The sequence below is a fragment of the Notamacropus eugenii genome, chromosome 1 (genome assembly GCF_028372415.1).
Source record: "Notamacropus eugenii isolate mMacEug1 chromosome 1, mMacEug1.pri_v2, whole genome shotgun sequence".
Classification (NCBI taxonomy): Eukaryota; Metazoa; Chordata; class Mammalia; order Diprotodontia; family Macropodidae; genus Notamacropus; species Notamacropus eugenii.
In genome coordinates this window covers 471,626,026-471,642,664 of record NC_092872.1, presented here as the reverse complement: position 1 = coordinate 471,642,664, position 16,639 = coordinate 471,626,026, and the positions used below count along the sequence as shown (strand labels likewise).

The 16,639-nt window shown below is 42.6% G+C and overlaps 1 protein-coding gene and 1 pseudogene across 2 annotated transcripts in view; one reads left to right on the top strand and one right to left on the bottom strand.

Moving 5' to 3' along the window:
- Positions 1–6,740, bottom strand: part of SLC6A2 (solute carrier family 6 member 2) — a 71,167-nt gene extending 64,427 nt beyond the window's left edge. The window contains exons 1-2 of one of the 2 annotated variants that reach the window (XM_072632249.1): positions 6,106–6,740; positions 4,812–5,166 (exon numbers count right to left, since the gene is read on the bottom strand). In XM_072632249.1, the coding sequence (XP_072488350.1) occupies positions 4,812–5,097 (286 nt within the window). In that variant the 5' untranslated portion in view covers positions 5,098–5,166; positions 6,106–6,740. The remainder of the gene's footprint in view (positions 1–4,811; positions 5,167–6,105) is intronic. The other variant, XM_072632248.1, reaches the window with a different exon arrangement.
- A 4,818-nt stretch (positions 6,741–11,558) lies between these two features.
- Positions 11,559–12,940, top strand: LOC140526838 (tubulin alpha-1B chain pseudogene; annotated as a pseudogene).
- The last annotated feature ends 3,699 nt before the right edge of the window (positions 12,941–16,639 follow it).

The window sequence follows — 16,639 nt, the reverse complement described above, 5'->3', positions numbered from 1 at the left end:
AGAGACTGGGATCATGAATTGAGAAAGGTCAGAGGAGAAGAAGGAAGAGACAGGTTACCCTTCTTTCTACCTGGAGGGTCCTCTGTGCACCATCCCCTTCATAACTAGTGAAACATTTCTAGTTACATCTCAATTAGCAACTATAAATCTCTCTATGCTTTTCAACTGCTATTTCACTACCCCAAATCTTTCTCTCCAGCCAAACTTGTCTACTTCACTGTCCCTCAAACACAGTAAGCCCTTGGTGCACAATGTACTTTGCACTTTGTCTCTTAAGATCCTAAGTTCAGACCAGAAAGTAACCTTCAAAGATATTAAGTCCAATCCCCACATTTTAGAGATGAGGAAACTGAAGTCCAGAGAGGTCAAGTGATTTGTTCCACCACCCCACACACACCCTACAAAGCTTAAGTGGAAAAGTCAGGACTTATACCCAATCTCTTTGACTCCATAGCCAGAGCCCTTTCCAATGTACCACATCAGAGTTCTCTGTTCCTCTCTGGCCCTTTGATTATTCTCTGTGCTAAGTCAATAAGCAACAATAAATGTCTGCTAAGGACTGAGATAATAAAATTGAAAAGTCTCACCACAGAATCCCACTCAAAACCTCACAGGACATAGTGTTGAGGGGTAAATACAGATGACCAAATACTAGCAGTGTTGCTGGTATCAAAAATGGTATCAAAAATGAAAAATAAATATTAAACATTAAATATTAAATATTAAAAGACAGAGTAATGACCTTGTAACTAATAAAAGATAAAGATATCAAGCAAAATTTTCAATAAACATCTAAATGAATAAATTATTTGTTTGTCAAGATATGATCTTAATGGCTAAAAATATTGATGTGAGTAAGAACATCAGAAAATTTAGCTTAATATATCTGAAATCATAGTACACTGGATAGAGAATTGCTTTTGGAGTAAAAATATCTGGGTTCATTTCTCATCTCTGCACTTCATAGTAGCTGTAATTGGGCAAGTCTCTTCCATTCTCTGGGCCTCAGTTTCCTTCCGTAAAATGACGGAATCACACTAAATGACTTCTAAGTTCCCTTCCCATTCTGGATCTTGGATCCCATGAAATCGAGAGATTATAGCTGTGGGGATCTGCCAGAGGTATTCATGCTGTGAACCAGCTGTTTTGGGCGGAAATGGAGACATGAGCTCTTACACATTTAAGGTATATACTGAAAAGAACCAGATGAACTGTGATGTAGTGGAAAGAACTCTGAATACCTGGGTTTGGGTCACAGTTCTGATGCATACTGGGGTCTGTGACATTGGGCAATTCATTTCCCTTTGTTTTCCCCCATCTGTAATTTGATAGTCATTGGCTACATGATCTCTTAGCTTCCCTTCCAACTCTAACTTTCTATAACAGTCTTGGACTCATCTTCAAGAATCTTTATTCTTCTTTGGTCATTAAGAATCCATTACTTATTGCCTAAGGGGGAATCAATCAACAAGCTAATGCTAATTAAGTATCTAGTATGTGCCAAGGATGAGACACAGCCTGGCCTTGTTGGTTTCAGAGAGAGAGTTTAAGTCTCACCTCCAACACCTCTGGCTGTATGACTCTTGGCAACAAACTTACCTTCAGTGCTCCCAGAAAACTCCAAGATATAAATGGTAGAGAAGGTGTCCATTTATATTGGCAGGGGCAGATCTTCGCAAGGGGGCCCCCTCTTCTAATGTAATCACAAGCCCAGTTTAAAGAAGAAAGAAAAGCAAACCAGTGCATTCATGTTATAGGCATTGAGGATAAAAATACAAAAATGATACAGGTCCTGCCTCAAGAAGTTTATATTCTAGAAGAAAGTCCTCCCTCATTAGGACATGAAGACCAAAACACATAGATTTTAAAAAAGTGCATGTGTGTGTATGCGTGTGTGTGTGTGTGTATGTGTGTGTTTAAGGTCAGGGATTTTTTTTTGTCTTTTTATCCCCAGAGCCTAGCACAATGCCTGCCACACAACAGTTAATAAATACTTGTTGTTTGCTGTGTAGCACTTGATAGCTTGAAATAATTACATTGCAATAGCTCTATGTGGCTAATAATAATAACTGTATTCACAGAAGAGAAAGTCCTTAGCTCAGAGAGCTGAATGAACTGACTCCTTCCTAATCATATCACTGGGCCCTATGATATGAGAAACCATGTCAGTTAAACAGAATATGTTCCCCATCCATTCATGTATCCACCTGGACCAGATGCTGCAAGTGACTATAAATAGTAATTTCAGCCACCAGAATCCTCTGCAGCTGCCCTCCTCAGTCTCACAATCTCCTGAGCCCTCTGGCCCACAAAGATGCCTCAGGAAGCCCCTGAGGCTTGGAAACTCAAGAAAAGCACCAGGGATCAAGTTGGTTGTCACTGGAGATCACTGCTCTGCCTACTCAGGGCTACCATTTCAAGAGAATCCCTCTGAAAAACCTCGAGTTTAACCTTTTCTCTGAGGAAAAGGAGACAGAGAGCATCTCACATTCACATGAGAGTAAAGGAGTCAGAGGTATAAGGGGCCTTCAAGAGCATTATTAAGTCCACCCTATCCTTCATTTTCCTGAGAAGGAAACCAAGACCTGGATAGAAGTGACTTCTCCAGACTCCACTTGGGTAATAAAAAGAACAATTGACTGGAAACCCAAGTCTTCTGACTTCAGAAATAATGTTCTTTCCTCTACACTACCCTATGAGACTATTATCTGTCTAACTTTGCTCACAACTCCCTGACTCAGCAGTGGAGACCCCTAGAATTCCCATTAAGTGAGCTATAAGACCAGATCCCTTAAATAATAACATCTATTTGCTGCGTTATAGTAGAAGCAGACATCTACCTCAGGAGTCAACACTACACTGCATGGACAGTTTGAATGCCCTGACAAGATGTCTAAGTGGAACAGTGTAAGGAGTCAAAACAAAACCCTTGACAATAACCATTATACCCACTCTATGCCCACAGTTATCTTGAGCCAGTCCCCAAAGATGGCATTAGCCCTTGCAACCAGGATGACAGTATTCCCATGTCATGGGATTTTGAGCTGAAAGAAACCTTAGGTATCCATGTGGCCTCTCAGCTGTGGTTGCTGAGTGAAGTCATGGGGACAGGAGTGATAAGGAGACAAAAGTCTGGATCTGAGGAAGGTACCATTCCATTCATATTTGCACCAAATACTGATTCTATATACCTACTTGTCACTGTAAGAAGAATTGATGTAATTAGCAAAGTTGGTTGACTTCCATTTTCAGATTTTTATCATCTAATTCACATGATTCATTTTACAAATGAGGAAACTGAGTCTCAGAAGTCCCATATAGATAAGAAGTGGCAGAGCTTGTAGCAGAACCCAGGTGCTCTGAACAAAAATCCAGTAAGTTTTCCACTACTCCCCCTCTTACACTGTTCAAGGGATAATGGGGGGAGGGGACCTCCCTCAGAGACAGGACAAAACCAAGATTATTTCTGCAGACGACTCCGGCCCCTGTCCCTCTCCCTTTTTACTCTCCAAAGAAGTTTTCTTTTGTTTTTCCCCAGACTAAGTCCTATATTCCCAAGCAGAAGCCTGAATTCACCTCAACTCTCATTCAATAGCACAGGCCAGACATTCCTAGACTCTAGGAACCAAGAGTCATATTTCCCTTCCATCTTCCCCCAAAAGAACCTGGATCTGGCTTCCGCTGCCCGCTATCACCTCCTGTCCATAAGTGCTCTGTTTCCAGCACTGGCCTTTATTTCATTTTCCCCTTTATCCCTCACAGCTTTCCCGCTGAGAAGAGGAGCTTGAGCGAAGAAAGGCTTCCCTGTGCTCCACGAAGTTCGACTCTCAAATCCACAGCCACAGCCTGGACTGCACCCCAGACCTTACCGTTTTTACTGTCAAGACCCCGGGATAGACTGAGCTCAGGAGCAAGTAATTGGACATTCTCCTCCCAAGACAGAACTCTAGTTTAGTGGAAATGCGATCTCCCTTAACCTCCTCTCAGAAACTTCGCTATCCTCACTTCCTCACTTCACAGTTTGCTGACTGCAGGTTACGACCCGCTCCAGGACCTAGAATTCTTAGTTCCGAATCACGAGGAGGGGAGGGGAGAAGACAGAAGACAGGAGGGGAGCAGGATCAGCTTTAATGCTAGAGATCAGAACACAGGTAGGGACGGGGAGGAAGCGTGCAGGAACCTGGTGCTGGACTCTTGAGATAGCTTAATAAGTTCTCACTCCTCACTCCCCACTTCCCCAATTTCCAATAGTTCTGAGAGATCCCATAGGGTTCTCTGTCCTGCCTGGCTGAGCATTTTACAAATGAGGAAACTGAGTCCCAGAAGTCCCATTAGGTAAGAAGTGGCAGAGTTTGTAGGGAACCCAGGTCTTCTGACCGAAAATCCAGTGTTTTCCCCTACTCTCCCTCTCACACTGTTCAAAGGATAATGGGGGGAGGGGGCGTCGCTCAGAGACAGAACAAAACCAAGATTCTTTCTGCAGAACACTTCAGCCCCTATCCTTCTCCCCCTCTTTTTGTTTTGCTTTGTCTTTTCTTCCTTTTCTTTTCTTTCCTTTATGGCCTCTGTTCTCAATGCCCGTGCGTCTTGCTCACAGTCTTTCCATAACTGTTTCCAGTCTTTCTGTGCGCTCCTGTACCAGGCTATCTATCCATAGCACCTTACTGAGTTCTGTTCCCCAGGGCTCTTACCAACTCCCAGTGCGCCCCTGTGGCAGCAACTACCCATGCACTTCGTGTCCCACATCCCCTCAACTTCCACCCGGCCGTGCTCCCACAGTAGAAACCCCCAACATGCGCCAGTCCTCTCACCGCCACCATTCTTGTAGCAGAGGTAAGGGAAGCGCCAAACGTTGGCCAGGTCCACCGCAAAACCGATCACAGATAGAAGGAAATCAATCTTCTTGCCCCAGGTCTCCCGGGGCTGAGAGTCCCCTCCTCGGGGCGCAAGGACGCACTGAACCCCGTTCTGTTCCTTCACCAGCACCAACTCCACAGCCTTCCGAGTGGGTTGCAGAGGTGGCGGAGGTTGCCCGGGGCCCTGGCAAGCCCCACCGCATTCTGGTTGCACCTGCGGATTCATCCGGGCCAGGAGCATGGAAGCGACCTGGATCGAACTGGACGAGCTGGGTTCGAGTTCCAGCCGGAGCCGGGGCGGGCGGTGGCTCTGCTTAAACAAAAGGGAAGGAAGGGAGGGAGGAGAGACGGGCGGTCACCGGAGCCGTTCCGCCTTATACGGGGACCTCCCCTCGGACTGAACCGGGTCCTGGAGATGGAGTACTGAAGGCGAGAGGTGAGGAAAAACCAGGAAAAGGGATAGGGGACCATTTCTATTGAGGAAGTTTGGAAACATCTATCTCTGCCAACTCTGGATTAAATGGACCCTACAGCTAAAAGACGGAGAGAGTGACGAAGGTCTGGTCCCCAGCAACTGTCCTGTCCCTTTCTAGCAAGGGAAGAGACTCAGGGAGAAGACTTCCTAAGTCTCTTCAGTAGGAGAGTTTGAAGAGTGACCCTGGAAGTCTCTGGGAAGCCTGTACTGAGGGTTACAGGGACAAAGATACACCGCGGGACCCAGCCATAACTTACTGGTTCGTAAACAGAACTTTCAGTGATACCCAGTCTTCAGCCCATTCACCAGGACTGCCATAGACTCCCTCCTACTCTACTCCTGCCCCCGGGGTAGCACCAAGCCAAAGTACGGCGGAGCTCCCTCTTATCCGCGCCCACACGTCCTGGGCGCGCACAGCTTCCCGCACCTTCTTCTACAAGCTGCGTCACTTGCACACACTTTGCCCGTCAATTTCAAGGCCCCCAAGTCCCTGGCGCTCTGTCAGTCTCCCTCCTTACACTCTCAACCTCATATGCCCCCTGCAGCCTACCGAATTCACCGTCTCTCCGTCTCTGTCTCACTTTGTGTCTAATGTCTCACTGTCTCTGTCTCTTTATCTCTGTGTTTGTCAGTCTGTCCCTTACATGCCTAGTGTGCTCACACACATCGTGCAAACAGTGACAGTCTGAACCACCTCCATTCCCCTAGGTCTACAGTGTCCGGTGCTCAGTATCTGGTCTAGTGTCCGAGAATCTGAAATTCAAAGCTGCTTACTCTTGGGACGATGACTTGAACGGCTTGTGGTCTCTTCTCCTGTGTTCCCAGTCGCCGGTGTCCAGCTCCCCTCGAGATCAGCGAGAGTCAGGTGGAGTCGCGGGCTCTGCCTGGTTAGCTCTGGCCGAGAAGGGCGGAGGGCGGGCTGATAATGTAGCCTGCGCCCTCAGGTAACGCATCGATTGCATTAGAAAGTTCCCAGTCCAGGCTCGGTCTGGAGCCTGTTAGAGCTAATGGGGACTGACAGCGCTGCGGAGAGGTGGGGACACGGAATGGACTTCTCCGGACCCCGGGAGCCCCACATCTCCGATTACACGCCCAGTAAAGTGGTAGCCACTGGTGCCTCCGCATTTCAGGGTGCCAGTGTCTCGCCCCGATGGCATAGGGCACTGGCCTTGACATTTAGCACAGTGAAATGCACAAGAGCTGCAGGGGGTGGGGGTGGGAGAAGGAGGACACTGGGCATTTGGCTGGGGTCGCTGGGACTTGAGGCCCAAGACAACCAGACATTGATCTCAGGCATTAGAGAGGAGCTAGGGGAAATCCCTTCTTGGGAAAGGAAAAGGGATTTCAGATGGAAATATCGTGGGGGTACAGCAGGGCAGGAAGTGACAGGCAAGGGACAAAGGAAAGACTGTGATTTAACTTGTAGAGTGCTGGATTTGGAATAGAGACCCAAACATAGATGTATACCTACCTTTCTCTTGAGTGTTTCCTATTGCATGTGACTACAGAAAAGTCACTTAACCTCTCATAATCTCAATTTCCTCATCTGTCAGATGGTAATGGGAGTTCTTCTATCCATCTGCTTCACTGAGGATGTTATAAGGAAAGGGTTTTGTTATATCTCTAGAGCAGAAGTTCTTAACCTGGAGCCCACTGCTGATTTGTACATACACGAATTTAGATGAGAGGAAATTGCAACTTTATTTTCCTTAACCCCTAACTGAAAATTTACATGTCAATTATTTAAATACATATTTTTTTGGAGTATGGGTCCATAGACATTGACTGCCAAAGTCATCCTGACACAACAAAGATTAAAATTGCTTTAAAGAATTCTATTATTGTTTCTTCAGACCATGGAGAATAACATTGACTATTAACTATTGTGGGGAAGGAAAAATAAGAAAAAAAAAGTGATTCAAGAGATTTGGGGAAGAGAAGGGGAAGAAAGAGAAGACAGGAGAAGCCTAGAGTACAATTTTGCCAGAAGACCCAGATGTTTTGAACCTTATGATTCAGCATATCCAGAATCCTTCAGTTCTCTTCATTCTCTCTAATCAAGTCCTTAGTGGGGACTGAACTCTGTTCATTGTGGAGGCTCCAAATCTCAAACATTAACTTTCTGTAAAACTTCAGAGATATCCAGGAATGTTATCTTAGCACCCTTCCCAACAACTCTGTAAATTATACCAATTTATGGATGAGAAGATTGATTCACAGATATAAAACCCATTGACCAAGGTTGCATAGCTAGTTAATGATGCCTCGAAGGTTAGATCTTGGTTAAGTGATCTCTTTGTTATACCTAATGAGCCTTCAGAAGCATGGCAAAGAAGCCCTGAACTACCATTGTTTCAGCCTAAGATTTTATGTACCTCGTGATTTCCTGAGGGCAGTACTGACAGTTAGTTGGGGATTGGGAGTGGTCATTTCCAGCTGGAGCTTGCTCCAAGTCCCCAGGTCTGCATCAGCCCTCAGGGCCTTTGGAGCCATCTGGCTTCTCTAGGGCTTCTTCATCCCAGTTCCCTCAGGACTGAAGGATGAAGGGGACTCAAATCTGAAGAATTATCTAGAGCTAATGAGATAGGGAGGGTCATGTCACTTTCAGTTATAGTGGGACTTGGTGACAGAGGCAGTAGGAAGATAAGGCTGTCCCTGTTAATGCAAAGAGGACCTGGCCTCCTTTCTCCTCCTTCAGAGGTTGTGGTTCTAAGGATCTAAGTTGCTCCAGCCATTTGCTTCTTTCAGTTTACTGGATTTGGAGTAAGGATCTGGTTTCCCAATCTGGTTCTGCTATTGCTTGTATGACCTTGGCCCTCACTTCCCCCTTTTGAGGCTGTTTTCCCACGTGCTAAATGAGAGGGTTGGACTATGTGATTTGTAACATCCCTTTCAGTTCTAAATCTCATGACCTCTTTTGATTAGTATTAATTTTAATAGGAAACCTCCAACAATGCACCTTTCCCTTAGCACGGTGAAACCTCTTGGATTCAATTGCCTGACCTAGAGTCATAACTAAGTGGCAGCTGTCAATAAACTGTTCTGGCACCCAGATATAATCCAACCTAATGTCTTTGCTACTTATTGCTCTTAGGAATCCTACTGCTCTTCAAGACTCAGCTCAAGCACCACCTCTGCATAAAGTCTTTCCTGTCACCTAACTATTAGTTCTCTTCCTATCAATTAATCAATCAACATTTATCAAACACTGCTGTGCTCATTAGTGGAGATACAAAAACAGGTCAAAAACAGTCTCTGACCTCAAAAAGTTTAAAATCTAATGGAAGAGATGATATACAAACACATGTGCATAAACTATGCACAGGATAAATAGAATATAACAAGGCACTAGAATTAGAGGAAAGCTTTCAGTAAAAGATAGGAATTTATTGGGGACTTAAAGGAAGTCAGGTACTAGATCTGAGAAGGGAGATCATTCCAGTTATGAAAGACAATCAATGAAAATGCCCAGAGCCAAAAGATGGAGTGTCTTTTTTATGGAACAGCCAAGAAACCAATGTCACTGCGTATGTTTGTCAAGGAGGAAGGTGTAAGAAGACTGGAAAAGTAGGAGAGCACTAAGTTATGAAGGACTTTGAATGCCAAAGAGAGCATTTGTATTTGATCCTGGAATCAAAAGAGAGTCATGGAGTTTGTTGGGGGGAAGGGGTGTCAGGAGGAATGAAATGATAATATCTGTACTTCAGGAAAATCACTTTAGTGACTGAATGGAGGATGGATTGGAGTAGGAAGAGATTTGAAGAATGCAAACCCACCAACAGACTATTGTAATACTCTAGGCTTGAGGTAATGAGGGTCTGTACCAGAGTGGTGGCAGTGTCAGAGGAAAGAAGGGGACATATTGGAAAGATGTAGCAAAAGTGAAATAGAAAAACACATGATTCTCAGAATAAACTCATTTTCTTCTAAGGGCATTTTGGATATTATTCCTAACCTCACATATCCAGTCAGTTGCTTAATCTTGCCATTTCTCACTTTACAAAAACACTTGCATTTAGTCCTTTCTATAGCTATTACTTTAGTTCAGGCTCTAATTACCTCTTGCCTAGTCATGTCATCATTTCTCTCATGGCATGGTCTTCTTCGGCAACGAAGGATGAACATGACGACAAATTACGTCTTGCCTAGACTATTGCAATAAGCAACCAGCATCGTCTCTCTCTAGTCCACAGCTGCTAAAATGATTTTCCTTAAATGCAGATCTAAGCATATCACTCCCCTACTCAATAAACTCCAGTGACTATTGCTGCTAGGATAAAATGCAAACAACTTGTTAGCCTTCACAGACCTTTACAACTTTACCACTTGGATCCAACCTTGATTTCCAATGCCATTACATATTACTCCCCTTCCTAAACTCTATGGTACAGTCAAACAGACTTTACCTCCATTCTTTACACATGGCTTTCCATCTCCTATTGTTGTATCGATGGATACAATACACATCACCTATGCCTGGAATACATACTCTTCTTGACTACAACTAAGAGAATCTCTCACTTCCTTCAATATATGGCTCAAGATCCAACTTTTCTAACTGGTGTCTTTCCTAATCTCCCAGCTGCTACTGTCTTCCTCCCTGACTACCTTGCATTCATTTTATACTTACTCTGTATTTGCTAACATATATATATATGTATGTATATATATATACATATATATATGTGTGTGTATGTATGTATGTATGTATGTATGTATATTTTCTTCTCCCTCCCCCTAAAAAAAAAGGATGCAAGCACTTTGAAAGAAGGGATTTTGGGGGTCTTCATTTTCCTAGATACTGAAGATCACCTGGCGGAATAAGGTACCAGACACTGAGGTTCTTTCTCAAACTAAACTTCCAAACATACAAACTCTATCGCAGACAGTACAGCTTTGATGAGCTGGCCATGTTGTTCAAATGCCAAGCATAAGCTTGCTTAAAAGACTATTTTATGGAGGACTCATGGAGAGTAATCACTCACATGGGGGTCAGAAAAAAAATGATACAGGAACACTCTCAAGGTCTCTCTTCAGAACTTTGGGACTGGTTGAATGACATGGGAGATGCTGGCAGAGGACGGCTGAACATGGTATGCTCCCGTCAGATAAGTCTGTGTGCTCTATGAGCAAAGAAGAATTGAAGTAGCTCAAAAGAAATATGAGATGTGTAAATGTAAAGACTCCACCACAAATGTTTATCTGGACTATTTGTGCCTGACCTGTGGCAGAACATTCTGAGCTCTCATTGATCTGATGAGGCACAGGTGGACACACAGCAAAGTGAGTCCAACATAGCGATGCCATTTTGGCCCTCTTCTGGAACACAGGACAACAACCAGTAGGCACCTAATAAAGGTTTGTTAATTGATTTTAATGATTTCCTAAACATTTGTTGAATTTCAACGAAGGTAATAGTTGATGTTTATGCACTGCTTTAAAGTTTACAAAGTCTTTACAATCACTATACCATTTTGATACTCAGATAACCTTTTGAAATTACATAGTAAAGATTATTCCTGCTTTATAAATGAGGAAACTGAGGTTCATAGAAGGGAAATAATGGAACAATCTACGCAATATCACACAATTATTAAATGGCAAAGCTGGGATGCAAACCCAATTTTGAATAGCAATCTTTTTTTTTAAGTAATAGTCAACTCTAAGGTGTATGTGGAAACATATTTCTTTGGGAAAGATAAGCAGGATTAATAATTGTGAAATTTCTGGAGCAAGGTAAGATTTATTTGGCAAGTGAATTTTCACATCTAATCATTATTGAACTGCAGCAGTACTTGATGATGATAAAGTAATGATGAAAATGAATATTTCAGAAAGTTACCTTTTTCTCCTCTTCTCCCTCCTCCTCTCCCTAAACTGTGTTCTCTGGGCAGGACATCTAACCCTTAAGAGTAGAAATGGTAGACTAGGATGTGGTCACTTTATTTCTGGATTATTTTTAGTACAGCATGTAAAGCTGGGCTTTATTAATAGATAGGATAGATAATTGACTTATGTGTTATAACATGAGAATGCCTATAAAGACACTACTCAAAAATATTTCTGCCACTGATACCTGCAGTTTCAGCACTTGTAATTTATCCCTTTTAGAATAAGCATTATTAATTGTCTTACTTACCGGGACTCTTAGCTTGTCGAGGGCTGTAACGAGAACCCGGGTATCCCTGCTCCTGCCATCTCATTCACTGCTTGACTCATAAACCACCATGCATGAGGGTAACTCTATCCATGTTAGCCAAGCTGGTATCAAGATTGGCAATGACTACTGGGAATTGTATTGCTTGGAGCATGGTATCCAGTCTGATGGGCAGATGCCAAGTGACAAGACCATGGGGGGAGGAGATGACTCCGTCAACACCTTCTTCAGTGAAACAGGAGCTGGCAAACCATATCCCTAGAGCAATGTTTGTAGATGTGGAACCAACTGTCATTGATGAAGTTCATACCGGAACCTACCACCAGCTCTTCTATCTTGAACAGATGATCACTGACAAGGAAGATGCTACCAATAACTGCCTGTGGGCACTACACTATTGGCAAGGAAATCATCAGCTTGGTTCTAGACAGGATTCAGAAGCTGGCAGACCAGTGCACAGGTCTTCAAGGCTTCTTGGTTTTTTACAGCTTTGATGGTAGGACTGGCTCTGGTTTCACCTCTCTGCTGATGGAACATCTGTCTGTTGATTATGGCAAGAAGTCCAAGCTGGAGTTCCCAATTTATCCAGCCCCTCAAGTTTCCACAGCTGTCGTGGAACCCTACAACTCCATTCTGACCACTGACACCACCCTAGAGCAGTCTGATTATGCCTGCATGGTAGACGATGAGGGCAGTCTGTGACAGAAAACTTGACATTGAATGCCCCACTTATACTAAATCTGAATCACCTTACTAGTCAGATTGTTCCTCCATCACTGCCTCTCTCTGATTTGATGGTGCCCTGAATGTTGATCTGACAGAATTCCAGACCAACTTTGTGCTCTATCCCTGTATCCATTTCCCTCTGGTCACATATACTCCAGTCATCTCTGCCAAGAAAGCCTATCATGAGCAACTTTCTGAAGCAGAGATGACCAATGCTTGCTTTGAACCTGTCAACCAGATGGTAAAATGTGACCCTCTCATGGTAAATACATGGCTTATTGCCTACTCTATCATGGTGATGTGGTTCCCAAAGATATCAGTGTTGCTATTGCCACCATCAAGACAAAGTGTAGCATCCAGTTTGTGGATTAGTGACCAACTGGCTTCAAGGTTGGCATCAATTACCAGTCTCCCACTGTGGTTCCTCATGGTGACCTGATCAAAGTATAGTGGGCTGTGTGCATGTTAAGCAATACAACAACCATTGCTGAGGCCTGGGCTTGCCTGGACCACAAATTTGATCTGATGTATGCCAAGCGTGCCTTTGTTCATTGGTACGTGGGGGAGGGCATGGAAGAAGGAGAGTTCTCTGAGGCACAGGATGATATGGCTGTCCTGAAGAAAGATTAAGAGGAGATTAGAGTGGATTCTATTGAAGGAGAGGGTGAAGAGGAAGGAGAAGAGTACTAGTTACCCCTTCTATAAAACTCTGAAGCATGTCACATTCAAAACTCATCAGCTTAAACACGCTGAGCTTATCTGTTGCCTAGGCAACTGTTGAGAAGGTACCATGATGGTATGAAGGCAGTCTTGATAATAGTGCTAGTTATCTGGTTAGTTTGTCTACACTATCAAAACTGTGATCATGTCTAAGTTTTCCATGTGTCTCTTTAAAAAATTTCCATCATGTCTGTAATTACAGGATTTAAGGAAAAATGCAGAGAAAGAAAAATAAGCATTATCTTCATCAGGTTTCTCTTTGGGGAAAAAAGAATTTGGGAGATAAAAGGAAATGGAGGGAAGAAAAGAGTTCAATCACAACACTTATGTATAAATGACCCAAGAGGAAAATGGGAGTATGGTTTGTCTTGAGTAGAGAGGAAGAAGAGTAAAGAAAGGATCTAAGACCTCTTCCCTTATAGGTTGAGGTAACATTCTTATATAGTGCTATAGATCAGCAAAGAGTTTTACATGTTATTTTATTTGATCCTCATAAAGCCCTGTGAAATAAGTATTATTATATCACCATTTTAAAGATTAGAACACTAAGGCTGAGGGAAGTTAAGCAGGAGAGTCTCACAGATAGTGCCTAAGGCAGGATTAGATCTCAGGTTTCTATAGCTCAGGTTTCTAGCCCTCTATCAAGTGTGACACCTAATTGCCCTTTGAAGCGATATGAGCTAGTAGCACCACACAAATTAAGAAGTGATTGAATGCACACAGAGTAGTAATGAATGGATTCATATTAATATAGGAATAGATCCCTAGCAGTGTAACCCCAAAAGGGTCTGTCTTTGGCCCTGTTCTGCTCAACATATTTTAATCAGCTACTTTGCATGAAGTTCAAATAGCATCATTTTCAAGTTTGCACACAGCATGAAGCTTTAAAGGATAAGTTATCTTTTAGAAAGAAAAATAGAGATTCAAAAAAATCTCTTCAAGCTAGAATGCTGAACACAACAAAATTCAATAAGAATTAATATAAAGCTCGAGCTAAGGTGCAAAAAGTTAATTGGACAAGGGTGGGAGAAGTGTGATCAAGCTAATATTTTACCTTAAAAAAGACCTTGAGGTCTTAGTAGACTAAATTTGGTAAGAGTTCACAGTGTCGTATGCAATGCTAGGAAAACTAAGGCAATTCCACCTTATATTACTAGATGTATAGTGTCCTAAAAAAGTGGGGGAATCTTTGTTACACTGTCTTCTGCCCTGTTGAGACACACATGAAGTTTTGTATTCAGGTCTAGGAATCATTTCTTAGGGAAAAGATGCACAATACTTGATGATGATAAGGTAGTGATGAAAATGACTGGGGATACCCTGGATACTCAGAGGTGAGGAAACAGTGTGATGGTGGGACTATTATGTTTTATTAGGATTAGATAAAGGAACTGAGGATGTTTAGCTTAAAGAAAAGAAGTCTTAGGAGAAGGGGCAATGAATGGGGCATGATCCATGAGCTGGCTTCAAATGTTTAAAGATCTGAAGTGTGACGATGGATTCAATTTGGTCTTTTTACACTAGAATGAAGAATTGCAAAGAATGGGTGGAAATTGCTTAGAGGTACACTTCCTTATCCTAAAAAGGAAAAACTTAGAATTGTCCAAGAGTCGAAAGGATTAAATAAAAGGTATTAATTTCCCAAGACTGATTGTCACCAGAGGATGTCTGACCAATAACAATGTAGAATAGATTCTTTTTCAGATATGAATTGCACTGGTTGGTTTCTATGTTCCTTACAATTTTAAGATTTTAAGGGTAGAATAGAAAAGGAGGCAGTGAGGTCCACACACACACACACACACACACACACACACACACACACACACACCCTTCCAATTCCACTTCAAGTCTCTCCTCCTCTCCCCAAATCTACTTGACAAAACCTCCCCCCACCCACAGGAAGAATCATCACATCTGTTTTTCTGATCATCCTTTACCTGGGACCATTGTAAGCAAATTGGTTTTGTTAGATGATTGTTTTGCCATTAAGCCTGGAGGGGTTTGTGGGCTGGGAGAATGGCAGCCCCACTGAAGGAGCTGTCCAGGGTCTCAAAGTTATGATGAGTTCCACACTTGGCAGCTCCCCTCCCTGACCTACATTTTAATATGTGCGATTAGATTATTGCTAACGAGGCTTCTTAGGGATAAAAGAATTATGCTCGCTGCCCAGGCTGTGGTAAAAGTGCAATTGAATTAAGGGTTGAAATCGTTTAGGACTGAGCTAGACAAACTGTCCCCCAGGCTGAGCAGTAACGGAGATATTAAGCTTTGGAAATTACACAGAAAAAGTATAATTGATCTAAGGTAACTTTACTAGCCTAAATTAAATAAAGTGATGGTGATAGGCAGAAAGGTTAGAGACAAGGAGATGGGCTTAAAAGAAACTCCATCTGAAAACAACAACAATAAAAAAAAACTACAAATAAATAACGAGAATACATAGCCCCGTAGTGTTAAAACTGAAAAGACTGTGTGTGTGTGTGTGTGTGTGTGTGTGTGTGTGTGTGTGTGTGTGTGTGTGTGAACAGAATGTTGAAACTTAAAGGGCCTTTAGAGATGATTTAACTGAACCCTTTAACAAATGGGGAAACTGAGTCCCGGAGAAGTATCTTTTCTGTAAACAGCTAACAAGCATTCTGATATCCTGAAAGTTATTCTTCCAACAGAAAACTCTAAGACTTGATATGCAAAGAATTCATCTCTTAAATAAATGTCATTATTTCTCTTCTCTGAACATTAAGATTTTGTAGTTTGTTTGAAATCTGGCCACTCTGTGCATGGTTTACTTACCCAGTTTAAGGGACAACTAGTTTCCAGGGCATTCTATTTTTCAAACTAATCCTATCAATATTATCCAAGTCTGCACCACCCCCAGCTGCCACCCTTCCAAAGTCTAATGGGTTCATTATTTTGTTTAGTCTGGGAAAGTTAGAGGTAATTTGACATTTGTATGATGATAAGCACTCTTTTAGGGCTCTGGCCCAAAGCCTGTGGCAGTGTGGCTTAATGATGAAAAGCCAGTTTGGGAGTTAGGGTAACCTGGGTTCAAGATCCACCTCAAAGGCATAATGGCTGTGTTACCCTGAGCAGCTCAATCTATCGGTTCCTCAGGCAATTTTTTAAGAATATAAATGACAGAATTGATATCAATCTGCACTGGTAGAGTTTCCTCATTGAGAGTTCTCTATATTATACATTAGGGGGCATAATAGATACTGGACCTGGAGTCAGGAAGATCTGAGTTCAAATCCAACCTGAAAGACTACCTGGGTAAATCACTTAATCTGTGTCTGCTTCAGTTTCCTCAATGGAAAAACAGATAATGATAAATACTTGTTTCACAGGGTTGTTGTATCAAATGAGATAATGTTTGTAAAGCACTTAGCACAATGCCTAGGACATACTGGGCACTTAAGAAATTCTTGTTCCCTTCTCTTCCAATGAAATCAAAGAACACACACACATATGCATGAGCATATACACACATGCACAATTTTTTCAAAGTGGCTTGAGTTTTGAGTGGTCTTAAGCATTTGCCCAAATAAGTCCTACCAGAAAATATGGATAGAATAGCAGACTATCAGAGTTGAAAGGCTCCTTAGTGTACAGAATGTTAAAACTTCAAGGGAATTTAAAAGTTTTTAAATGGCCAGTAGGAGGGACTTTAGAATATGGTATGTCAGAGCTGGAAGAGGAGAAAGA